Below are 25,354 nucleotides of genomic sequence, written 5' to 3'. Positions count from 1 at the left end.
TCGTGTCCAACAAGTGAAGCCAGCCACCGCCTCGTTCCACATGTTTTCATCTCAGAAGCCAAAGACGGAGTTGCGGCTTATAAAAATTACCGGATTCGGAAATATCACTTCGCTTAACGTATCAGAGCAAGAACAGCGAACATAAAACCCGCGGTTTTAACAGAATCCGAAGCGCGAGGTACGTAAAGGCACATCTCATAAGTTTTTGAGTGAGTTCTTTCTTAGTCGCTTGGTTTGATTGGTCGGAGAATTCAAAGATGCTCGTCAAATACTAACTTCCGACAACGCATTCCAGGGGCAGTTGAGAACTGGAGAGTTGCATATATAGACCCCAAATTTCCATTCTTCTATGCTTAGATTGATACATCTTCTAATTTTCAACCAAAATACTCCATCCATCGGACACAAAATGAAAGCCATCTGCGTTACCGAAAGCCGCAACCTCGAGCTTCGAGATATCCCTTCTCCCTCAGCTCCACCATCCGGTTACATCAACGTCCGCATCGCCGCCGCATCCATAAACCACGGCGACAAAACGTTCTTGAAACGTCCTCCTTCGGCACTAGCAGCATTAGCCTCCGGCGCACGCCTATCAGACGTCTGGGGAGCTTCAGCATCTGGCACCGTCGAGGAACTCGGACCCGATATTCCGTCCAACTATCTCGGCCGCAAAGTAGCCATTTACCGTGGTCTAAAGCCGAACGACGCAGTTCTCGGTCTCTGGTGTGAGACGGTCCAGATGCCGTACCAGACGTGTCTGTTGCTTCCAGATAATGTCGATGCGAAAGATTATAGCGGGTCGCTTGTGAACGTTGTGACTGCTTATGCGTTCATCGAACAGGTTGTGGCAGAAGGACATCGAGGTATCATAGTCACAGCTGGAAGCTCGGCTACTGGAAGGGCATTGGCAGTTCTTGCTCGAGGACGTGGAATCCCTTTTCTGGCTATTGTTCGCAGTGAAGAAGCGAAAGAAGCGTTGAAGAGGGAAGTGGAGGTGGAGCATGTTTTCAACAGCAGTCATCCGGATTTTATGCGTGATCTCGAACAAAAGGCACAAGAGCTTGGCACAACTGCGGTGTTTGATGGTGTTGGTGGTACGCTTATTGGCAGGATACTTGGAGCATTGCCGCCTCGATCGAGTATCTTCTTTTACGGATTCTTGTCTGGACAGGAGAAGGTGGAATTTCAATCTGCTGTTTTTATGATGAAGGATATCACGATGAAGAGGTTTAGCAATTTCAACACCGTGACAGTACAGGAGAAGCTGGGGGAAATGCTGAAAGATCTGGAGAGCTGCATAGAAGATTTCGTCTTCAAGACATCTATAGGTAAGGCATTTGAGCCAGAGGATATTCAGGCAGCAATGGAGTACAATGGGGGAAGTAAGAAAGCTATGATAGTATTTTCGAGATGAGTAGTTGATTGAGAATTTCACAAGGATATACAGTTGATTTTTTGATCATTTTCTGGCTTTATATCGAGGACTGGCGGTGAACAGCTCATAGAATCAATAGCAAAATTTGAATGGCAAGAGATTAGACCCTGATTTTGTTCGCAACTACGCTTAAAAGCTCTAGCATGACTTGGAATATTGATGTGCATATAGATCTCCAACACAAAGTCTCGTATGGGCTGAGGGCGCGAGAGGCAATAGCAATGATAAATGAACGACCAAGGTAATTCAAAACGAGAATTTGACACGGAGGAGTCAGGAGACGAGCACAGCGATGGAGTTATATGAAAGTGATAATATTAAAAGCGTTTAAAAGAAATCTTGTCCGACAGCTTCTTGACTTCAAATCACCTCGAATCATCACGGCTCCGTCCAAGGCTTCAGTCCAGGGGTGCCCAAAGGACCAGCTAAAGCGATCATTCTGCGTAGGTTTCGGTCTTCGATGTCATGTTTGAGCTGCAAGAATGTTGTTGTTCCAAGTTTACCAAAAGACTGGGTTCCACGATACATCTGACCGTGAGCATGTGCGGTTTGTGTGATCGTATATAGTGCCGTTTTGGTTCTCATGTTTTTCATTCGAATATCTGCATACCAACGTGCTCGGGCTCGCCATGACAAGTGATTAACAACTTTCGGTACACTTAACTTCTTGAATCCCTAGGCAAGAGCTCTTCTCATTTGATTTTTCTTTCGAGGGACCAAGCGGAAAGCGTAATCGTTCGCAATAGGTGCCGGTAGAGGTAGACTTCCTGTTGCAATGATGTGTGTAAATCGAGCTCGAAAGGCATCAAGCATTGGTAGCGGGATAGGCAAAGGTGGAAATCTTGCTGGTGCCGGAGACAATCCCAAGAAGCTAATGTCATATCCGAAGAGTAAAGCCATTGCATCTGCGGCCAATATCATCTGATGGTCGGTAAATGTTCCCAGTGTACTAGTATTATTAGAATCGAGTTATCAAAGATAGCCCTTACTTACTTCAGCGATGATCCCCTATCTCTCATCTTCCAGTCCCTTGGGTCAAACTCATCGCCCAGATGAAGAGCCACTAAACGCATGATATGTCCCATCGCGTCCGCTGCCGCCGAGGCTGCTGAAGGTGGAGGCTCAACCAATGGATCAGTCTTCAACAAATCGATAGTCTTTGCGAATGGAGATACAATGATCAAGAGCTCGAGTCGAACGCCAGCAACAAGGGTACTAAATGGGAATAACACACATCTCATATCTCGGAAAACAGCGACAGGATATAAAGCCGCCAATCTTGCCAGGCCACGTGTCGGAAGTGCTGGATCGAACCAACAGTTGGCCACTCGAACATCGAATTGGATCGGATCAGCGTAAAAGTTCCAAGGCATGAGTCCTGCAACAGGAGTTTGCCCTAAGGCTCCATTGTTTCCCCAGTTGCCGTTTGCCCAAAGGCTCCATTGTTTCCCCAGTTGCCGTTTGCCCACGCACCTGGCACTCCAACCCTTTCTGCCCAATTATCGTTGACATGAGCAACCAAAATACGATAAAAGTGCCAAAGAGTGCGACCATAAGTCCTTAAATAATCTCGTGGCACTGCAGGTACCGGGCCTAACGTAAGTGGATCAATAACATCGCGTGCATCGACGTTGAAATCTGGGGGGAGAAAGTTCGGTGCTGGCGCTACGAGTGCTCTGTACACGGGACCTGGAAAGATAGCACCGGGTACGTAGGGAGGGGCAACGCCAGCAACAAGCGCATTATAGGCAGCGACACTAGCAGCATTTGGAGCAGTGAACATCGCTTCGCCAGGAGCTGCTGCAGCCTGGGCAAGGGGGAAAGTAGCCATCGATGGAGGAACAAGCGCCATGGTTGAGTATATATGCGAGTTTAATCAAGAATATACAAGGGATGTTTGGAGGGAAAGGTAGCGAGGGGCTTCATGAAATAAGTATAATCTAAAGAATAAAGAATTAACGCGACTCAAAGAGGTCAGTAGCCTAAAAATTGATCATATATAGAATATTAAGATAAAGATATGTATGAAGTCCGCCTCGGGTCATTCGCTTCCAACAAAGAAAAAAGAAAAAGGACAGGGTGGAGAGCATATCAACATAAGCTATAGTTACCGAAACGAATAATTGATGCTGACTTTCTAGTTTGATTTTGGCTTTTGAAGTAGTCGATATGCGCTATTGTAGAGTCTAGGCTATCAAGAGGGAAGAGGGTGCTCACGAATGTTAAGCGCTTTTAAATATTGGAAAATTTTATTCGTGATGAGAAAGGGGAATGTCGTTAGTATGGGGGGAATTTGGGATATAAAGGGCATACGCATAATAGTATAATAATATAATGAATTTAAAGTGGCAAAAATTCTTAAATCACTATAATATTATCGCTTGCACTTTCTCTTAACTGGTTTAACCAACTCTTGCACTTGCACTTGCCCTTAATATATTCTCTGGATGCACTTGCTCTTCATGTATTCTTTAAATGTACCGACTATATAAATGTACTAACTTATAGTATAGTATAGCTACTGTATATACGCAGAAGTGATACAAAAAGAACAAATTTTTATTAAAAAAGAAGTCTTTTACTTAAGTAGATAAAAAATAGAATTGTTTAAACTTTATTCAACACGCTTATGGGTAAAGCAAGGTGCAAGAGTGCTCGGGTAGTGTGTGAATACCTTTATTTCTTTGAAACCGGAGTACTCAAGCGCTCCCTCATTAGGCTAAAGTAGCTTAACCCTTGAAAATTATAAGGTTCTGCTTCTTCATTCTCTATCACTCTTGCTATACTTAAAGGCTAGTGTATTCAGAGAGCCGGTGCAATAGTCAAAAAGCCCGTGCAGGCAGCCGGTGCATTCAGAGAAGGCATTCAGAAAGTGGATGAAGAGCAGGTGCATTCATAGTGCCAGCGTACTGAATGTATGAAAGGAGCTATTTTATTGGGTATAAGAGGTGGGAGAGGGAGCTTAGAGAGGATGCAAGTGGTGAAATCATAGCAATTCAATTTATTTTTTTGCACTTCAAATACTTCATATTATCATATTATCATACCTATGCCCTTTGTATCCTAAATTTCCCCCGTACTTTAAGGAACTCGCTTTCCCACAGTAGATATATGGCCGGAAAGATTAGACTGGGACTACTATTTCCGGCTTGACCATTTATCCTCCATACAACACTTTTATTTTGCTGCTTCGTAGAGCAGCTCCACACGTAATAATATTACAGCTAATCGCTATTATCTTCTAGAAACTCGACCAAGAACGAAGCTCAGAAGATATATACGCTCGACGACTTTCTTAAACTTTTATAACACCAATACAGCCGAGAGCTTTGGTCGAACAAAGTATCTTTACATGAAAGGATATGCTGCTAACATAAGAGCGGCGAAGTGGCTCTAAAGCCAAAGACTTAAAAACAAGAGATCGATGCTCCATATTCAGAGCCCCAGAAAGCAATGCAAAGCCGAAATAGGAAATTTGGAATTAGTGTAAAAGATTTTGACACGACGATTTCAGGTGAAACATACAGTAATGAACTTTCAAAAACAAGATTTCGATACCATATATTCAAGGCAATCCTTGATCTCGACCTCGCGACCGCCTAGCCTTACCTTATACCCTCTATCATAGGTTAAGGTCTTGTGTTGTCCAGTAGGTCTCTACATATATCGTGTTAAGCTGTACCGATCCTAACAGCTCAGTACTATAGTCGTCTGACGTTATAGTGGGATGGTAAAGCTTAACCTGTCCCCTCGCGTTCTAATTACCATGACAACTGCATTCCTGCTCTGCCAGAGCGCTCTCTTACCAAGAGGAAGAGGAATGTCGGAACAAGATCGACTCAGGAAAGTGGCAGGATACGCAAAATCCAAGAAGGGCAGCAGTGAACAAACACTCTGCCAAGCCCGCAAGAGCTAGTAAGCATAGCACTGCTCTACTTGTAAAGGAAAACGGCACTTGTAAATACTCATATCTTCGACTCTGCACTTAAGAACGATATGAACACATCACATAGCAGACAATTCTGCAAACTATCATTGAAATCTCATCTCACATGCCCAAAATCATGGTATCGTAACGTAAACTCATCCCCCAAAATCCCCAAATCACCAGTACCAGTTGAAAGGCTAATCCAAGTCCAAGCAATACCCCCTTTCTGCTCGGCCAGAAAATCAACCTCCATCACCCCGCGCAAATTCCCATCCATCAACAGCAGGGCTCCGGTTAATTAGTTTTATGAACAGCATGAACTAAAGAGCATTGAAAGAGCAACTATCAGAAAGCAAACATTAAGGCTACTCCGCTGCGAAGTTATTGGGGTGAGAGTATTCTCTGCGGTGGTTGAACTCCTTTTCTTATATTTTACTTGATCATCACTACGTAAGTAGATAAGTCTTGAATGGATGATCTATCCTTGGTTTAGAATTTGGAGGACATTGCGAGTTCGTAGCTGTGTAGTGGATACATACACTTGATCTCGAAATGGGACTCTAATGGCAACAAGACGATGAAAAACGGACAGCAAAAAATTGTACAAAAGAATCTTGATTTTCCAGATACATCATCTTATCCAAAGACTTTTCACTCAAACCACCTCTTCCTCCCAACCTCCTCTCCCCTCACCCCCTTTTTCAAACCCCCCTCGTCCTCTCCTCACTCTCCGCCATCCACCCCTCCAACTTCCCCAAATCCCTCGCCCGGAACCCACACTTAAACGGCCTCGGCGCCGTCGTCAAACTGGTCGGAATCTCATTACACTCCAACGCATCCAGAATCGGACGATCCCTCTTCTCCCTCGGCGGATCAATATGAAACGCCGTGATGATTCTGATAAACGCCGTATAGAGCTCACGATTCGCGAGGTGCGAGCCCGCGCACATGCGCGAGCCGGCGCCGTAGGCGAAGTGCGGGGTGCCGCCTGTGCCTTCGAGGTTGTCGAGGTAGCGGTCTATGGAGAAGGTTTGCGGGTCTTTGAAGTGCGTTGGGTCGAAGTCTGCTGCCCATGCGTTCTGTGTACGGAATTAGCACGTGTCTCTATACTGGAGAAGAGAAGGAGAACTTACCATGTAGAAAGTAGTTCCGGCAGGAATGACGGCTTCTTCGTATTTGATATCTTTGATACTTGTCCGTGGCAAGCAGATCGGGATAACGGTGAAGAATCGCAGTACTTCTCGCACGAAGGCGGTTACATAGGGGACTTTTTCTTCGACGAGGCAGCGCTCCCATGCGTCGCCGTTGGGGTAGACTTTCATGATTTCTTCGTAGGCTCGGGCTTGGATTTCTTGGCCGTGTTCGGAGGAGAGGTAGGCGAGGCCCATGATGAGGTTTCCGGGGACGGTGTCGAGACCGGCTGAGACCATGGTGAGGCAGATGGATTTGATTTCATCTTGACATGTCAGTTGAAATCAGTTCACAGCGGATGGGGTAACTCACTCTCGTTCAACTTGGCTTCCGGATCTTTCAGAATATTCCCCGTAATGCAAGGTTTATCCGACCCCTCCTCAATCTGCTTCTTTAATCTGTTCAGCAGGAAAGTCATGTACTTGTCTCTCCTTTCTCTCCATTCTACCGCATCATCACTAGACTTCGGCAAGAGCCTCATCAGCGGGATATAATCCTGCCAATTATTGCTCGTAGATCTGAAATTGCTGATCGCTCTCTCAACATCGCAAATCTCAGTCAACAACTCATCGTCGATCCTTCCATCAATTCGATGCCCATAATTAAGCGTCAGAGAAGTGTTCAGAGCAAATCGTTGAAAATAGGCAATCGGATCAATGTCCTTCTTCCCGTTGCCGCTGTCTTCGAGAAGTTCTTTAATGGAGACATTCGATTCCAGGTCAATGATTGGCATGTAAGTCTGGACAGCTGGCCGATTCAAAGCAGTAGCTGCCGCCTTCCTTCGCTGCTTGCACGATTCATCCCATGGCGAAGTACCAATCGTGAAGCCCTGTGAGCTCGACACCACGGTATGGAACGTATGCAGCGTCGGCCGCGATATCAGGGCAGATTGATTGGTGATCCAAAGATGTCTGACAGAATCGAAAGTGTTTGCAAAGATAATACGCTACGGATGTCAGCTGAGATGAGCAGCAATAGCAAATAGGTAAGGATACCAACTCTATTTCCCAATCGTACTTGGAATACTGGACCGTACTTCTCTGCCAGTCTTCCTGCTACCTTTGCGTGACTTGCTCCAAACTCAAGCAAACTTCCAAACAATGGCCATCCGGGTATTTCGGGGATGTTCTTGATTTTGGGAGTGTCTGTTCTGTTCAGATACTTAATGAGGAAGTAAATGAGCGCGATTACCGCGATTCCACTAGTTGTGAAAGACATGACTGAGAGAATTGGACAACGACACGGACTCCTACAGTCAGTGAAGAAGAGGAGAAGATGAGATAGATATAAAAGTGCAAATGAAAGTTTGTATGTATGTATCCGACTAAGCTGAGGTAAAAGCTGTTGTCACGATGCTGGCCCCTCCTGACCTGCAGTCCAGCCAGCAAGCATCACCGCTCTCTCCATGCTCACCAATAGCTCCTGTGCTCCACTCCCACTGCCGGAAATCCCAAAACGACGGATCTTTTCCGCTGCATCTCATCATTCCCCGTGGGGTAGCAATGAGTCTCCATAATAGATCTGCATAAAAAGAGGAGAGAAGAGACGTCGACCGGCAGAAATAAGGTTACGGCACTCGAAGCCGAGACCCCGAGCGCGGAATTGACGCCGCTGCCCCGCCCCGCCACGGCTTCATCCCACCGTGGGGGGACAACAACTACGCTTCATCTCTGAACATTTCAACCTCAATGCTTGTGTCAAGATCAACATCCAGACACACAAGTACTGTGACTTCTTTGACTCTCGTCTTTAAGAAGCAATTCAACATAGCAACAAGCTGGTCTCCCCTTCAATTTTTCCGTCCACTCTTCCAATCCTCCATAGTCACCATGTCACCCCTCAAATCCTGGCTCCCAATCCCACCCAAGAGCGACTTTTCCCTGGCCAACATCCCCTTCGGCATCATCACTTCCCGAAACTCGCAGACGCAACACCGCCCCGCCACCGCAATCGGCGACCACGTCCTCGACCTCCTGGCATTCTCCCGCGGCAACGGCTTCTCCAAGCTCCCCTCCCTAGCTCCACACCTCTCCGTCTTCGAACAACCGACCCTCAACGACTTCGCCGCTCTCGGGAGGCCCGTACATCGAGAAGTACGCAAGTACATCCAAGATGTATTCGCGGACAACACCCCCTACCCTGGGATATTAAAAGACAACGAAGAGCTGCGCAAGAATGCTCTGCTGCCAAAACAAGATACCAAGACCCATCTCCCGATGCAGATAGGGGATTACTCCGATTTCTTCGCCGGCAGGAATCATGCCGTGAATCTCGGGTACGAATTCCCCCTCCCTTGCTCCCTTCCTTTCTTCCTTCGAACAACCTGAAAGCTAATAAATATCATCTTCCAGCTCCATGTTCCGCGACCCCAAAAACGCCCTCCAGCCAAACTACAACCACCTCCCCGTCGGCTACCACGGCCGCGCCTCGTCCGTCGTCGTCACCGGAACCCCCATTACGCGCCCACACGGCCAGATCCTGCTCGACCCCAGCCAACCCTCCTCTCCAACCTTCGCGCCGTGCCGCTTCCTGGACATCGAGCTCGAGCTCGCGTGTTTCCTGTGCAAATCCAACCCGCTGGGCCAGCCCGTCCGGATTAGAGACGCGGAGGAGTATATATTCGGGTACGTGCTCATGAACGATTGGTCGGCGCGGGATATCCAGCGGTTTGAGTATGTGCCTTTGGGGCCTTTTACCGCGAAGAGTTTCGCAACCACAGTTAGTGCGTGGGTTGTGCTGCCTGAGGCTTTGGAGCCGTTCCGGGCGGAGAAATTGAGGAATGAGAAGGAGGGGGAGGTCGCGAAGTATTTAAGAGAGGGGAGGGAGGATACCGTGTATGATATTGGGCTGGAAGTTGAGCTCACGACGCCCGATGGAGGGACGACTACCATTAGTCGAGTGTCGGGGAAGAATTTACTGTGGAGTTTTCCGCAGATGGTGGCGCATCATAGTGTGGGTGGGTGTAACATGCGGGTTGGGGATCTGCTGGGGAGCGGGACGATTAGCGGGACGAAGGAGGATGGGAGTGAGTTTGGAAGTATGATTGAGATGAATCAGCAGGGGAAGAGGGAGATTATGCTGTCGGGGATGGATGTGCGGAAGTTTTTGAAGGATGGGGATACGATTACGATTCGGGGGACGTGTGGTGGGGAGGAGGGCGCGCTGGTTGGGTTTGGAGAGTGTAGTGGGACTATTGAGAGTGCGATACAGTTTGATTAGGGGGTAAATAGAAATAAAAGTACTTGAAAACATGACGAGTGTTGACTGAGAGACTACAGTGTCAGTGAACAAGGTCTGCTCCACTTTCTGATGCTTCCTAAGCGATCTCGTACTTCCAAAAGACTAGCTTGCTCTCTAGAGACACTTCCATTGTAAAGATGTACATTCAGCACAAGAACGATACTTGCAAGTACACACTATTCATTATCTATCCCAGCAAATATACCACAAGCCCAAAGCTACATTCCTTCCAGCTTCCCATCCTCTCCTTCTTCGAATCATAGCAATACATCCCACCCTAGAACAAATCCCTCAACTGTCTATAAAGCTCCTCGTCCCCACCAAAAACATTACTCCCCACCCCCGCCAACGCATCCCCATCCTGAATCGGCACATATCCATTTCCTGACCCAGCTCCATTCGCATTACCATTCATCCCCACACTCCCCAACGCCGCCTCAAAAAGACTCGTCATCTCACAACTCATCTGGAATCCATTCATCGGACTGCCCTCTCCCGCTCCCGCACCCACATATCCTCCACTGGCACCGATTCCCATCCCACTAATCTCGTGTCCCGCCAAACCCGCCATTGCCAGTGCAGCATTGGAATGCGGATCCTCGGCGCTGAGTTGAGGATGTGTTGCTGTGTGGACATCAGGACTGAGACCTAATTTTGGGCCCACCTCTTTTAGACCTTTGATAGTTTTCCACAACCGTTTCGAGACGAAGGATTTAGTGGAGAAGCCTTTCACGAGGTCGAGGGCCATGTAGAATTCGTCTCTGCAGAGGGCGCTGAAGTGGACTGGGGCATGGCAGGAGGCGAGGAAGATTACCGCTAGGGCAGAGATGAGGAAGTAATTGAAGCAGACTTGCTGAGCACGGTAGATGTCTGATGTTTGATTGAGGTGTGTGAGTGCTCGAATTGTATCTTTGGCAAGTTCGACTACTGTGGTTGCAAAGTTGGGGTTTTCTTGGATGGAGGATGCGGAATGGAGGACGGGGCGGTAAATTAGGATTCGCATCTGGTTCGCTCGAAGGTAGAGAAGAATTTGGAGACGATGGATAGCTCGAGATGATTCAGGCGGAGCAGACGCCGTAGGGAGTTGTAGCTCAGTGGGGATGGACTTTTGCCATTGGAGGATTTGGTAATCGAGGTATCCGATGTCTTCAATATTCAAGGTCGGGGAGGGATTTGGAGAGAAGGAGCAGACGGACTTCCAGACTTTCGAACCGATGCGAGAGTAAGCTATCATCGCATTGAGATACGGTATTGATAGTTCCTGGTGATATTAGCAGAGGAGGAGGGCATGGAAGCTGCCGAAACTCACAGGTTCCGGAAGACTGGGATCAATATCAGAGTCCTGCAATGCAAACGGCATGCCTGTTCCAAAGCTCCATCTCCGATCGAGCACGTAGATAGACCAGAACAACTTAATCACACATGAACGTTCTTCTTCGTCGGTGACCACTTTGAAGAGGGAGTCACGTCGATGAAGGCCGAGTTCAATGCACATTCGAGCCACCTGTCCAATAATGCGCCATGCCAATGCTTCTTCATCGCAATGGAAGTGGTAGATAGCCTGTGAATCGCGTTAGTAGCTGGATGCGATGTCATGAACAAAAATATGTGCAATCCTTTCAAATAAACAAGTTATACATAAATGCGTGAGGGGCATAATGAGCACATTTCAAGGATATGCCAAAACATGGGGCATGGGTCGATGCAGATAGTATGATGCATTGGCATAGCAATTAGCTCGCCGACGTCCAATCCTGAAATGGGTAGGTGCACATGAAATTAAATAAGCGTTTTTCTGCCACAATACAATTCGGGCTTCTTGGTGTAGTGGCAATCACGTCTCGTTGACGTTTAACAACAATTCCGAGGAAAGCTAGGTTCGAACCCTAGAGAGGCCAATCCGGCCACAGATTCAGAAGAGCTTCTTCTGAAACTGTGGCCGCACTTTTTTATCTCTTTCTTTTCTTTTTTTTAGCAAAGAAAAAGTTCATTGTCTGTCCTATGAATCACACTCATCTCTGTCAAAGGTTGTCACAGATTCTGGGACATTCAGAAAATTTAACATTGGGCAAGCCAAGAGACAAACTTCTCTCTGTCAAAAGCAGTTACTAGCTCTAGCACACTCGAAGAACTGACTATTGTGCAAGGCCTATCAAATGCCCGATACCAACATTCTACGCGCGCATTGTGTGTGTTCTTCCTTATTTGGCTAATGGTGCGGGAGGTGAAAGCTTGTGCGTCCAAATCAAGACAGTGGCAAACAAGGCAATATGACTTTAAAAGTAGAAATAAGCACAAGTTGTAAGCGTCAGGAATCAGCGGTCAGAGCTTGCTCATTCGATAGAGAAGTGACAAAATCAACAACCCGAGATCATTTTCCTTTTCCCATAGTTGTTGAGCCTAGAGTCAGAAGGGTCAAGAGAGCAGTGAGAAGTGCATAGCAGAGCACTTTGTCCTTCAGACGTCCAAATCTGGTTCAAGGAGGGAGATAATTGTATAATATCAACTAATCATTTCTTCAACATAAGGTCCTATGGTGTAATGGTAACACGACCCCTGCTATTCAAAAAGCAGAACGGTAACTCTAGGTTCGAGTCCTGGTAGATTAATCCGGCCCTAGATTCAGGAATGCTTCAACAATCTTGTATCTAGGGCCGCACTTTTTAATTTTTGACTCCTTGAACTCTTCAGATCTCTTATGCAGAGATTTTGCTCCATACTGAAGCGCGGCCAATATCTCGAGGCAGGCAAAAAAGCCGAGTATACACCGCTAATAGGCGGGAAAGCATGCCAGCAGAGAAGGAGGCTCATTACTACATCTAATAGTATCGAGTGTATCTTCAATTGAGCATTGGGCACTGCAAGTATGTGTGCTGGGTGCTTAGCGCAGCATATCAAAATGACATTGTTTTAGTGATGGCTACTAATCAAAGTCTGAGACCCTCGTAAAGAACCCGAGAGGGCAGATCTGAAGACATCACGTAACTCAATTCAAAGTGAAGCATAAAAAATTCAAACAATGCAAGATGAATCACACGATACTTCCACATAGTGATTGGGTCGCAGCATCTTGCTGTTATATTCCAATGGCACAGCCACGTCCGCGAAGGCTTTACACACACACCCCCGCAAGACATAAAAAGATTCGCATACAAGCACCTAAACACAACTGCACATCCAAGAAAAACAATCGAACTCACCACAAGGACCAAGAACGGCAAGCTTTTGACCTCAATCGCCTCGCTATGCAGCGTCCTGTCCGCTGCTTCCCGTACACTTTCAAATAACCTGTACCCAATTTCACTTCGGCCATTTCCTTCCACCACATTGGCGATGGCAAGGACCATTTTCAGTACGAGAGATTGCTCGTCGTGGACTCCTTTTGGCGAAGATGGATCGGCAAGGCCAGTTCGCAAAGCTGCATCTATGAACTCATATAGATTCGAGCCATGGATGATGAGTTGGTCAATGTTGATTACCGGGTACATGAGTCCCATTTCTTCTTCATATACTCTGCATAGACGTATCATTTCTTCCTTGCTCAATGCCCAGATTGGGTCTCTGCTTGGGCCTCCAGCCGAGGTCAAAGGAGGTGGTGGAATGGCTGGTGGAGAACCAATTGGAGTGGCATCTTGAGTATTCATGCCCTCATCCACGCTCAAGCCTTGGTATCCCATATTATGCAGTGTATTCTTAGCCACATCCAGACTGAATGCTGAGCTCGTTGGGCCTCGGAAGGATGGATGCTTCGGCGGAGGCCTGTATCGATTCATCGGAGAGATTGGAGGCGGTTGAGATACCGACATCGACCTCTCTGAAGGCGGCACGTAGGAGATATTGTCTCCTCCAGCCCGCAGAGCATTGAGATTGGCATATAAACTGTCGACTTGTTCCTGCAACGAGGCTAGGTGTTGATCCATCTGACGGAATTCTTCGGATTCCTTGAAGCCATTTGTGCAGCAGTTTGGCGCATACTGGCATTCGAGATTGAGGTTGCCGCATCGTTGGCAGGGCGTGTTTCCATTGCATTTAATCTTGCGCCGCTTGCATTCGTTACTGTGAAGCTCAAGTTAGCAGTGAACAATGTAACGGCGATGCACGGCATTGAGAGCGATGCCCCAAATGAAGCTGCACAGTAGCACTCACCAAGCAATTGAGATGTATCTATTCCTCTTGGCTCTGGTATGTGTGGTTCCATTCGCATTCGTGCTCGAGTCGTCGTTCTTCCTCTTCTTTCCGCTCCCAGCTCCGGTTTCCGCAGGACTTTCCGCACTCGAAGACTGCCGTTGCCCGTTCATGGCGGCGTTCAATGCGACAGGGGAGATGGGTGAGTCGGTGAGGTATGTGAGGTCGGTGACTTGGTTTTCGAGGATATTCATAGTCATATTGAGTTTATCCATGGGCAGCATTGACTTCATGTACAAGGAAGAGTATGTAGGGATCTGAGGGTCTGCTGTGCCCTTCGAAATCCGAAGATGCGGGGTGGATTTCTAGTGGGAATTTTCCAGCCACTAATCACGCCTTACTGGATTGGGCATGAGACCTGGGGTCCCCGGTCATGTGAACTATCCTCGAGTATCTCCTTTTTCACCGTCATCGTTGTCAGTATTTTCACTTAAATCACTATTGCTCGACAGATGGAGAAGAGAGTGATGCTTATCCGGGTTTATTCCATTTCGTTGCTCGATATGACATTCAGACGAAGAATTCCGAATGTCACCCTACACCCAGATATATCAAACACACCTGGGCAACTAGGACAGCATGGAATTAAGTTATGACTCTAACAGTTATCGGCAGCAAGCTTTTATTCCATTTGTCTCTTACAAAATACGTCTGGAAAGTTCCGGAGCACTGGTCGGACATTGACTGCAGTTGAGAAGAATGAACAATTCTTGTGTAATGATTCTGCCAATGTCCATGATTTTCACAACAATGGGAGCTTTTTAGAGTACAACAAACGCAGATTCTTTGTCAAAATCCTCTGGTTGTCGCTAGTTCGAGCCTGATACTGACATGGCTTTGATATCAAAGCTTTTCATTTCACAAGCATGACACGGTTAGTGTTTGCACAGCTGGTTTGTAACTCTCAACTTTCCGTTCACAATACAGCTCCGATCTTCTCGAGGTCAAGATCCCGATATGGGATAAGGACTTAATCGTACTAGTGCGATGTCGGGCAAATGTCGTTTACCGTCTTGGAAAGGTGCAATTTATATCGCACCTTCCTTGTCACTCACAACCCCGAAGCCACGAAAACATATTCAATCATTTTCTCTTTCAGTGCAATCAAGACTAGGTTTCACTTGCGTGGATTTTATCCCGCAACGCAGTTCGACTTTCATTTCCATCTGGTGAGTACACAGAGTTGTCGCAATGCAAACGGGGAACTCTTACTTCGTCTTGGCAAACAGACGCTCTCTTGTCAATCTTTTCCATCAGAGAGGAAAGTTCCACTGCATGCTGCGATGTCTTCGATAAAGCTCAAGTGAGATTCCTGATCGCATGTTTGCAAACACGTATATTTGACGAAACCTCAATGGTTTTCGCTCTTTGCTCTCCGCTTTGACGTTGCAGCCCTTTCATGAAACCAACTGACTAATATATCTAGGTACCTACTACAATTTCTACTACCCAAGCACCAAACGATGTGGACTTCGCAGCTTCTGAGAAAGAGAGTCGCCGGGAAGAAGAATGACCATTGCCACTTCAAGAACGAAAGACTTCCTACAAATCTTCCACACCCCATCCGTGCATTCGATCCCTCCTGGCACCAGCTGTACAACGATCGCATTTCCGATGTCATCGCGGCATGTCCAGGTTGCGGTGATAATAAAATCAAGATCTCGCCCTGTCCAGAACGGTGCCTTAAAGAAGTCGATGGCCAATCTGTGGTGGTCTCCATCGATGGTGCTTGTAGGGATAATGGTAGACGCGGCGCTCGAGGCTCGATTGGAGTATTCTTTGGGCCTGGCGCATCGAAGAACTATTACGAACTTCTTCGCCCGTCTCTGCCTCAAACGAATCAGGTTGCTGAGTTAGTGGCCGCGCTATCGGTGCTTGAAGAGGTCAAAGGCTACGCGCTTCCCCGGACGGTGAAAAGCACGATGAAAATGTCTGTAAACTTCTGGTTATCACAGATTCGGCATATCTGGTCAACGGCATCTCCGAGTATATCTGGAAGTGGAAGACAAATGGATTCCGTAACTCAAAGGGTCAGCCAGTCGCCAATCGGGAAATCTGGGAGGAGCTTGATGGATTGATGGGGGAGTTCGAAGCATATGGTATCCCTGTCTGGTTCTGGCACGTCAAGAGAGAGTTGAATCAGGATGCGGATCGGTTAGCAAACGCGGCTTTCGATGAGGCTTGATAGGTCAAGGGCACATACGGGCCGTAGTTGAGACTGTAATGTGGAGTCTGCACCTCGGACTTTTCGACTCTGTGTAAATGGCTGTGGCTTCTCTCTTCGTCAGAAGTTCGGGCAGAGAGTTCTGCCGTTGAGGGGGTGGTTAGAGTGGCGAAATGACTTGAAGCAAGTTGCTCTCAACCACCAACGCCAAGACCAAGTGAAAAATCTTTGCCTGGGCAAATGAAATGGGTTTCAATCTGACACTTCGAAGGACGTGCAAAAACTCAACACCAGTCAGAGAAACAAACTTAGCACTGTGATTTTCGTTTGCGCTTATACTTAAGTATTTTCTCTTCGTTTCAATTTGGAATGCCACTTAGTCTACGGTCAATCTATGCTCTCACATCTAGACTCGCTGTTGAATACTTTTGTTGAACGCAAAATCCTTCTCCTTCTGTTAGAACTTGATATAGTCTCGTTGAATTCGCTCCATCAACACCGGACTTCTCTAATTTTTGCTCCTCGCTGAAATGTATTCTACCCTGACGTAATATTCAATAGACAACTTGTATTTCGCTTTGTGCTTCTTGTACTGAATTTCATTGATTTCCGCATGTGTTTTCGAATTGAGCCGTTTGCGGAATTTTCTAAATTGCATCCTTTGAAAGCAGGAGTATTCGATCAGGGCTTTATAGCTTCTGGATAAAGAACCAATCATTCTCGTGATAAGCGAGCCCTCTATAAATACTCTACTTGCCCATTATTGGTAAGATCGATATTCTAGCATTCTTGGATTTCAATTTTCAATATTTATATACAGATTATACTTGCATCATGGCTGTTGTGCTCCCTCAGGATGTTGTGCCAGCAGCGATACTAGGTGGCGCGTTCTTCGCTGCACCAGCAAATTGGGGACCAGGGAAATGCGGATACAACGGTGGTTTCGTAACAACGGCAGCAAGAAGAGAATTACCTTGCCTCAAAAATGGCGTGAATGTCTACGGTCGCTGTGCCGCCCCAACTCACCAACCCTGCGGACGAGGCCCCGCAGTTGTAGGCGCGCAAGGAGCATATAATGGTGGACCACCAGTTGGCTACGGTGCCATAGGAGGGCCTCCCAATGGCGGATACGTCTTGTTTGGAGGTACCAACCCGGCGGCTCCACCCGACAGGACTGGAAATGCTCCTGGTATAAGGAGACTCAGGGCTGCTCGTGCTGGGGCTCCGCTTTGGGAAACTCTGGAAGCTGCAACTATACTACTTTTCCAACAAACGATGAGCGCACGTGTTGAAGCAGTAGGAGCGGCAGCAGGTAGCGCTCTAGCAGTTGACGAAGGTTAGTGGGTAATAACTTCGTCTCCGAGCTGAACTAATCATTATCAAGCCAGCATCATCGGTGCTTTTAATGCCGCTAATGCTGTATCCAACGGAATGGGCGCTCCTTTGATGGTCCTTCCACCTTTGCATGGCCAGTTTGGGCCTCGTCAAGGAGGAGCAGCTGTAGTAGCACCAGCACCAGTACCAGTACCAGTAGTAAGTCAAACTTTGCTCTTGTTTAGTAGTCACCTTGGAAGCCGAGCTCTTCAAGATCTTCAAGAGCCTCTATTACAGAAAGCTGTATTTGAACTCCTCGCATGATGTATCGGCGCCTAGATCTATCGAATACGTATAAAAGTTGAGCGCGAAGTTATAGGTAAGAGAAAAGAGAAAAGGGTGCTTGGGTAGTTCATGGAGTTATTCAATTTTAGGGTTCAAAATTTTTCTCTAGACAAGTAAACATGCGAGAACTCATCTTCGCCCAACACTGGCTGCAATATGCTCAACACGCTATCTGCTACCCAAGCAACTGGTCCCCAAAGCTCAACAAGCTCATAGATTCCCCCTTCTCCAAAACGTGGACAAAACCAAGACTTCACTTCAGATAGCACCTTACCAAGCAGAACAATGAAGGATATCAAACGAACGCATAAGATGATGTTGAAGCTGAACTATTATTATTGTAGGCAAGCAGAATTCAGGACGCAGTGCATGGGATAGAAGAGAAGAGTTATTTGCGAAGGATGGAAGGCTACTTAGCATGTGCATATGCAGTGGTTAGCCAAGAAAGGGTTTAGTTCAACGGTGTACCTAGATCATGTGCCAGAAGAGAGAGTTGGCGATATCAAACCTTCGCGCTTTTGCGTCTTTGCGACGTGCAACATAAGCTTGGACAAGTCACGTGTGGCCAAATGGGAATGAATTTTGAGTAGCACGCATCACTCGATCAAGAAGTTCATTTGCTACCTTACATCCCCATCCATCTTCTGCCAACAAGCCCTATCCCTCCCATCTTCAAAACTTCCACATACCATCCTTCAAGCCCCTCACAAACCAAACAACCTCTCCATCTTCTTCTGCTTTGGTCTCGGCTTATCCTTACTCCCAGCAGTTCCAGAATCCATGTGCGCAAGTGCACGCTCCATGTCACTATCGCCAATGATGCCAAAAGCAAGTCTCCACGTGCGGTTTGGGTGCATGAGCACGTTCTTTGGGTGCCAGGGAGCGTATTTCTCTGCTTCCTTGCGAGCTTTGACGCGATCTTCGAAGGAGGAGAGCTCGACTTTGAAGTCTGTGAAGGATTCGGAGTAAGACATTATGTTGTGGAGCTGATGGGGATGTGGAGGTTGGGGTGAGGTGGTTGAGGTGGAGGGGATACTTGGCGAAAGGACGGTAAAAGTGGGATGTTGTAGAACGAGGACGAAATGCCTGGTGACCTATTGAGCGATTTGATCTCGTACTTGTATTACAGTATTTCCGATAACGATGTTTTGGTCTCGTGCCATGTCGACGTGTCGTGCATAAGAGTATGCGGGTGGACTTGAATGGGGTTAGCGAAGGACAGGCGAGGGACGGGGATGGACCTCACTGATAAGATGGAAAGATAATCTAGAAGCAAAAGACCAGCCTGGACCAAAGTCTTGGACCAAAGTCTAGGACGCCATAATAATCATAAGCTGCAATCATTGGAGGATGCATGCGCGCATTTGTTGCTCAGTTTCTGGCTTGCTTCATGTACTGCAGCCCGATGTCGTGATAGTCCGCCAAGACCAATCAGCTGCAAGAGCTCCAATCTCAGCATCGTCTTATTCAGCCCTGGATTGTTGTTGGTCATAAGAATATATCATGCCTCAGTTTCATCGGTGGGTCCTTCCGGTGTCTGCCTATCCTGGACCTTGTGATGACTAAAAGCAATCAAGAGTCCCATGTCATATGCAGCTTTCAAGGAACCGGCGAGGATAAACGTGACCCAAAAGCTCCCAGATTGAGCAAGTAGTCCAGTGATGTACGGTCCACAGCTTTGACTGAAGGTTCTGACTACAGAAACGAAGCCCATGACAGCTGTTCTCTCTCCTGGTTGAACAACCATGGAGAGGAATGCAGCTTTAGGTGCAATATCCATCGAGGCTAGCGACGATCTAATGACGAGAAAGATGATAGCACCCGTCAGTGATGATGGAATTGGTATCAGAGCAAGGGCGATAGCAGATGGTAGATGAGTGAACACCATCGTGTTGACGAGACCGATTCTCTTCGATAGCGAGGCTGCGACGACTGATGATATTGCTGATAGGATGGCCATGATAGAGAAAATCGTACCAAGCGATCCAGTTGGCAGAGAGAACTTGTTGTAGAAGAAATATGTGACCCAAGACCTGAATTGTTTAGACGCAATTCTGCTTGGGAACAAGAGGGTACTCACGCAGGGACAAGACCAGAAGCCAATGAGTCTACGGCAAACAAGCAGCATAACTTGAAGATAATACCACGAGACTCACGACTGATCTTGGGGATCAGTGTTCTCCTTTTCTCCGGCTCTTCAACATCTACTTGATCGGTACCCGGGAGCAACGCATCTTCTTCATCTGATTCGATGGCCTGAAGGCGTCTAGGCTCCGCCTTCTGGAGCTCAACACTTGGACTCAAGAACCAAGCAAGGACAAAATTCAGCAATCCAAGCATGGCATAAGTGAAGAACACGGCTTGGTAGGACCTCATAGAAGTCCATCCTCTTGCTGCCTGGAGTTGCTGGACTGCCCAGCCAGTGGTAAACTTTCCAGCAGCACTACCTGCCGAACCAATAACGACATACCAGGCGAAGATGTCGCTTCTAATTTCAGGTGCGGTGAGATGGGCTAGTGTTGATTCTTCAATTGAAGTGAAGGGTCCAATTTCTCGCCCGCTTCACAAAGGGTGTTAGCGTAGCACCTCAATCTTGCATTCAAACATACTTCGGACTAATAATTCCAACAATGCCAGCAAGTAACAAGACCCAGAAGTTTCCACTTGTTGCAAAAGCAAATCCAGAGAAAGCCATCATCAAGGCGCCGATCGCAAGCACGTGCTTTCTTCCGATGCCGTCAGCAATGAGACTCAGCCCGAAGCTTATGATATCTCCCACGAAGGTAAGACTCATAAAAAGTCCAATCTGAGATGCTGGAATATCATGTTCGTGGAGATAGAGAGCAAGGACGATGGTCGAACCGCCAAAAGCAAAGAAGCGGACGAAGCGCTGAAGGATGATGATCTTGGTGTCCAAGGCAGAAGCGAACAACGAGTGCAAGCCCAACTCGTGAAAGAGTCTTTGAATACCCATCATCGTGAAGTTCTTGCGAAGTTGTGGTTGCGTGCTCGGTTTCTTCTTCTGTTGATGGAAGGTGGAAAGAGAGGAGTGAGGTTGGGAAAGAACCTAATATTTAGCTTCGGGGTCCCGAGCTGGTTTCAATAGTACATGCAGCTTTGCCGAAAGTGGGCAGCTGAGACCGTGGCTGGCCAATCAAGTCGCGCGTACCTGTCTCGCTTATGGAGATCCCGCCCCTTTAATCGAGACCGAGGCTTTTGCCTTTCTACCTTACATTCCATAGATATTTGGAGATGTTTAGCTAATGTGGGGAGATATATTATCTCCTGTTCGCCTTTTCTGCATCGAAACTCTCAGTAGACCGCTTCGTACTTCTCACTCATTTGCAATGCAACCCCATCTGCCAAGTCTCCCCGCAACACATTCCGCAACTACTTCCAGGAATTACGCATACAAGAGATGCAGTGCGGGAAACCTCAATGAGAGCCGAATGCTTCACGTGGCACATGTTATTTCCAAGTGCACAAGTTCATTCGTTCGAGTAGTCACCCTCGTTCTGTCAAGACCCCGAGCTGGATGTCGGCCACAGGCCTTGAACAATACAGACTGTATCTCTGGTAGTGAAGGTTTCGTAGTCTACCAAGGTAAACATATTTCTTTAATATGTGCATCGCCGAAGTGCTGTTCGAGAACAGTTCTAGCTCCATGGTCGATAAAGGGGCATTATCCCCAACTCCCTCGATGATGGCCATGTCGCCTAGTGACCATGGAGGGGATCCGTAACATGCTTGACATATTTTTAGAAAGCTGGTTGCCCCCAAATAATTTATCGAGCCCGAGCCAATCAATGACTCTCATGCGTAGCTGTAGGATTAGGAAGTTCGTATGGAGCGTTTGAGCAGCATATTATTCGACAATTGCCTCCGAATAATATGACGAAACAGTTCTCGACAACGTTTTCAGGACCTTGAATTCAAGAGCGCGATCTGGTAATACAGCACCAAGAAACGTTGAATGCTGAAATTGCGCGATTCGGGCAATATGTGCAAATTGTGCAGCTAAGCACGAAGCGGCAGATTTTCATCTCTTCAATTCGAATGGAAATGAAAACTTTCCAATCAGTAACACCTCAACTTTCAACAGACGTAAAGTACTCAAGCAAATAAAAAAAAGCCCACTCTAAGACGTCGTACATTGAGTGTCAAACCGTAATCTTAGGCGGAATGGATCTTGTCTCACGTCAACAGTACTATTGGCCTACCCCTCAGTGGAGTACAGTGCCTGAGGACCAGTGTCAATATTTGGATGTCATATCCTGCTAATAAAGTGTGTGTAGTGTATGAATGCGCATGAGGACAACTTCTCCAATGCATGGCTTTTTCCATTTTGGTTGTTCTGCTAGACAAGTCTGAGAAAGAACGCAGAGATAATGTAGAGCCTCAAAACGAAATACATTCGGGCGTAGAAGAAAAACACAGCACTATACGCGGCAGCCAACTCTGGCTTGGGCGAAGATACAGATAATGCGAAAGAAGATTTGGCGGAATTCAGCTAGCCAGAGCATATCAAGAAAAGGTATTCATAAGAAAAGTAAACAACCCAATTTATTATGCCTGAAGAGTTCGCAACCCTGAATAAAGAAAAGACCATTTAAGAAGATGACTCCCTTCTCTGACCGTCTACTTCCCCCTACTCTCTACCTCCCAGGCATCTGAATATACTGCTCATCATCTCGTCGTTGCGCCAACTTCTTCCTCTTCCGATACCGTAAACTAACAAAACATCAGCCTCTTATCTTCCAAGCCACTTCTTCCCCTAAACCCCTCAACCGCCCACAAGAGAAAGAATATGCAAGAAACTCACTAGAAATATAACATAACAAGCTGAATAGGAACCGCAATCAGCCCGCCGATAATCAACCACTTGTACTTGTCCCAAAAGCTCTTTTTGTCTCGTGCTTCGAGGATAGCTCGGTTGAGCAGAGTCAAAGACTCCATCTCTGCGCCGAGATTCGTGGTGGAGAACAGAGGCGGAGGGCGGAGGCGGAGGACGGAGATGTTGTTGAAATAGAGAGAATTCCGCAAGTCTGGTTCCGTCGATAATGATCCACAAGTATTGGTTTATCGGACTTTAATTGGAATAAAGAATGATGACGATGGTGTTAACGTTGAAATAAATGACTTCAATGATGATATCGACCCTTCCAAGCAGGAACCATCAAGACATTATAACCTCTCCTCCTCTCCCCTCCCCAGCCCAGACCAACACATCGCACTCTCGTACCTCCCCCTCCACGCGATTATTTCTGGAAAACCAGCTTGCGTCACATCGCGAGGCTGTCCGAACTCCCCATCTCAGATTAAAGTTCGACAACCACCTCCTATCCACCGGCATCGAGGGACCTCCCAGCCTTGCACGGCACTTACCGTTGATCATCTCTATTTGACAGGTTGAGATGGCTGCCTTGAGGGAGAGAAGGGTTTTGATTCGAGAAGAAGTCGGGACGAAACGTGCCAAGAGGTTCGGTGCGGATACGAGTGCGGATACGAGGTGATACCGCGAGAAGACATTCGCCGATCTGAAGAGAAGCCGAAATTTTCGGGCTGTGATGATGGCGGGCGCATTTTAGGTTTCTGGCAGGTTCAATGGGATCGTCAGGGACCGTATCGCACTCGCGGTCTGGGGCTGAGATAAGTCTCAATTTCAAGTAAGCTTCTTCGATTGATCGTCTCGGCATCTACGGACGAGGAAGATATGCAGGTATTCGTACTTGTCAAAATAAGGTTGAGACTAGTTTCTGGACCACATAGAAATCGTATATTCTCTCGCCCTTCGAGGATTTCTCGGCTTCGCATCTGGCTATCTTCAATTGATGATCATACCTATCGCCCCTCAGCAAAGAATCCCAGCCTCTCTCCCGCCTCGAAATCAACGCTTCCAATCAGAATACCACAGAAATACAGAGCACATAGCGACAGTCTTCGTAAGCTACTCGTGTACTATTCGATCTTACTACAATTCGATTCGTTTGTAATGAGGACACAGAATACGAAACCGGTGTTTTCCCAAGTCTAATATACTATTGGGGTCTATGTACCTCCTCACATGCTCCGCACACTATGATGATAGCTAGCATAGAATAGACAGCAAAAGAATAAGACGAGAGTAAGGCAAGAAACATACGCTATCTTCAAGGAACCCGTCCTTCTCACGAACGATCCAACATCTCCCTCCAAACATCCATCTTAGGTATGGAAGCGATCAAAACCTAGAAAACGGACAAAAACGCAGAGGACACAGCAAACAGAAAGTCAAGAAGTGACAGCATTTGCACGGAAATAATGCCACGTGCTTACCACTGCATATTTGAGCATCGACTTACACCAAGCCCAAGGCTCATGGTACGAGCTCACTCGACCACCAGACTCCTCGTTTTGTACGACTCCCTCGAACCTTTCTCTTCAGCCCCTCTTCCGCGACATTGAAGGTGCCGGGAAAGCACTTACTCACCCCCTTCACTTCTGCACTTACCTCAAATCCATTGTGCCCCTACCTCCCTCCGTCCATGAAGTCGTCTGGGCAAACCCATCCGAGCATTGAGGCCAGCCATTACATAGTCCCAGGCAGCGCGACCTCACTTGAAAGGACGGGCTATCTACCCCTTTGCCTCCGTTTGCCTCTCCTATTTCATGCCATAGCTTCACCTCACCCCATTCTCTTCTCCCCTCCCAAGAATCGTCTGAAGATTGAGGGTAGCAGCGAAAACGTTCTTCGAGAGCTGTAGAGAATGGAGTAGCAGACTTGTGTCTGCCAATTGTGCTTCATTAGCCTCTATTCGGTAAATTGACAGGTAGGCAAGAAAGGGCAGGTAGCGAGGAGCTTCAAGCATAGATGTCCGGCTCGGGCTTGGAGCTTGGTCAGATTCACTTGGATTCAGGCTGCCATGTGTTTGGGCAACGTCTCCGCTAGATGCGCTGACTGCGCTGGACGCGCTGAATGCGAGGGCTCCTGAGGATTCCAGTCGTTTTCTTCCAAATTGATGTGAATTAATAGAAAAAGAGAGAAGCAACGAGATACAGAGAATCAAAGAAAGCAGATAAAAGAGAGTAGACCTACATGCCACTTGCAATAATCACCTTGCTGCTGCTGAGTGCGTTGAGTTCGAGAGAACACAACAAGACTCCAGGGCTGTCTTCGGAACTGGGGAGCTTTGGCCATCAGCGCTAAAGGATTAAACCACGACTGAAAGCTTCGAAAAAGGATCAATTGACCTTGAGGATAAGTCAGACAAGACGACTCTTGTCCAGTGTATTTATCCGTTTGAGGTTAATTGAGCAGTTGAGGTATTGTTCCGATGCCAAAGTTTGAAGATTTTGGTGTCACCTGACTGGATCCACACTTGGGGTGCACAATTTTCCCGCACGAGGAAGTCCATTTTCTCTTTCCTACCTTTGGCGACACATCAGCTGGACCACTCCAGGGCTGCACGGCGTTTTCCACACGACAAGAGACATGAGACACACTCAATGGCCGGACACCATGGAACTCAAACATCACGACGATTGAAACCAGAACGGAGAGGAGAATTCATTC

At 47.2% G+C, this 25,354-nt stretch overlaps 9 protein-coding genes and 2 non-coding genes across 11 annotated transcripts; 6 read left to right on the top strand and 5 right to left on the bottom strand.

The window, feature by feature from the left end:
• Positions 1–374: 374 nt before the first annotated feature.
• Positions 375–1,414, top strand: LY89DRAFT_779478 (NAD(P)-binding protein; the record flags this gene model as incomplete). Its single annotated transcript, XM_018222295.1, has 1 exon — positions 375–1,414. Exon 1 carries the CDS (start codon positions 410–412, stop codon positions 1,412–1,414), a length of 1,005 nt encoding a protein of 334 aa, XP_018075123.1. The 5' UTR covers positions 375–409.
• A 694-nt stretch (positions 1,415–2,108) lies between these two features.
• On the bottom strand, positions 2,109–3,287 carry LY89DRAFT_771785 (uncharacterized protein; the record flags this gene model as incomplete). The annotated part of the gene is made up of 3 exons (XM_018221893.1): positions 2,109–2,384; positions 2,429–2,813; positions 2,909–3,287. 3 exons carry the CDS (start codon positions 3,285–3,287, stop codon positions 2,111–2,113), a joined length of 1,038 nt encoding a protein of 345 aa, XP_018075122.1.
• A 2,777-nt stretch (positions 3,288–6,064) lies between these two features.
• LY89DRAFT_640579 (cytochrome P450 phenylacetate 2-hydroxylase-like protein) lies at positions 6,065–8,045 on the bottom strand (the record flags this gene model as incomplete). The annotated part of the gene is made up of 4 exons (XM_018211671.1): positions 7,554–8,045; positions 6,867–7,500; positions 6,497–6,819; positions 6,065–6,442 (listed from the first exon to the last, which is right to left on the bottom strand). Exons 1-4 carry the CDS (start codon positions 7,770–7,772, stop codon positions 6,065–6,067), a joined length of 1,554 nt encoding a protein of 517 aa, XP_018075121.1. The 5' UTR covers positions 7,773–8,045.
• A 179-nt stretch (positions 8,046–8,224) lies between these two features.
• LY89DRAFT_682452 (Fumarylacetoacetase) lies at positions 8,225–9,793 on the top strand (the record flags this gene model as incomplete). Its single annotated transcript, XM_018214514.1, has 2 exons — positions 8,225–8,829; positions 8,906–9,793. Coding segments are annotated over exons 1-2 (1,310 nt in total), but the record flags the coding sequence as incomplete, so codon positions are not given.
• A 139-nt stretch (positions 9,794–9,932) lies between these two features.
• On the bottom strand, positions 9,933–14,241 carry LY89DRAFT_682451 (uncharacterized protein). Its single transcript, XM_018214513.1, has 4 exons — positions 13,941–14,241; positions 12,995–13,850; positions 11,104–11,355; positions 9,933–11,055 (listed from the first exon to the last, which is right to left on the bottom strand). Exons 1-4 carry the CDS (start codon positions 14,177–14,179, stop codon positions 10,072–10,074), a joined length of 2,331 nt encoding a protein of 776 aa, XP_018075119.1. The 5' UTR covers positions 14,180–14,241; the 3' UTR covers positions 9,933–10,071.
• LY89DRAFT_t23 lies at positions 11,608–11,692 on the top strand. Its single transcript has one exon. It is a non-coding gene; the product is annotated as a tRNA-Val (tRNA).
• Positions 12,322–12,402, top strand: LY89DRAFT_t24. Its single transcript has one exon. It is a non-coding gene; the product is annotated as a tRNA-Ser (tRNA).
• Positions 14,242–15,262: 1,021 nt separating the features above from the next.
• LY89DRAFT_716089 (ribonuclease H-like protein) lies at positions 15,263–16,164 on the top strand (the record flags this gene model as incomplete). The annotated part of the gene is made up of 3 exons (XM_018218247.1): positions 15,263–15,282; positions 15,406–15,831; positions 15,870–16,164. The coding sequence occupies 3 exons, from the start codon at positions 15,263–15,265 to the stop codon at positions 16,162–16,164; spliced, it is 741 nt and encodes a 246-aa protein (XP_018075118.1).
• Positions 16,165–16,977: 813 nt separating this feature from the next.
• Positions 16,978–18,257, top strand: LY89DRAFT_666398 (uncharacterized protein; the record flags this gene model as incomplete). The annotated part of the gene is made up of 3 exons (XM_018212906.1): positions 16,978–17,479; positions 17,528–17,673; positions 18,147–18,257. 3 exons carry the CDS (start codon positions 16,978–16,980, stop codon positions 18,255–18,257), a joined length of 759 nt encoding a protein of 252 aa, XP_018075117.1.
• Positions 18,258–19,303: 1,046 nt separating this feature from the next.
• On the bottom strand, positions 19,304–20,779 carry LY89DRAFT_730775 (MFS transporter; the record flags this gene model as incomplete). Its single annotated transcript, XM_018219510.1, has 3 exons — positions 19,304–19,835; positions 19,883–20,362; positions 20,412–20,779. The coding sequence occupies 3 exons, from the start codon at positions 20,777–20,779 to the stop codon at positions 19,304–19,306; spliced, it is 1,380 nt and encodes a 459-aa protein (XP_018075116.1).
• A 1,678-nt stretch (positions 20,780–22,457) lies between these two features.
• LY89DRAFT_730774 (uncharacterized protein) lies at positions 22,458–22,758 on the bottom strand (the record flags this gene model as incomplete). The annotated part of the gene is made up of 2 exons (XM_018219509.1): positions 22,458–22,533; positions 22,625–22,758. The coding sequence occupies 2 exons, from the start codon at positions 22,756–22,758 to the stop codon at positions 22,458–22,460; spliced, it is 210 nt and encodes a 69-aa protein (XP_018075115.1).
• Positions 22,759–25,354: the final 2,596 nt, after the last annotated feature.

The sequence above is a fragment of the Mollisia scopiformis genome (genome assembly GCF_001500285.1).
Source record: "Mollisia scopiformis unplaced genomic scaffold LY89scaffold_6, whole genome shotgun sequence".
NCBI lineage: Eukaryota > Fungi > Ascomycota > Leotiomycetes > Helotiales > Mollisiaceae > Mollisia > Mollisia scopiformis.
Note: the sequence above shows the minus strand (reverse complement) of the source record. Positions and strands in the feature narration are given on the sequence as shown.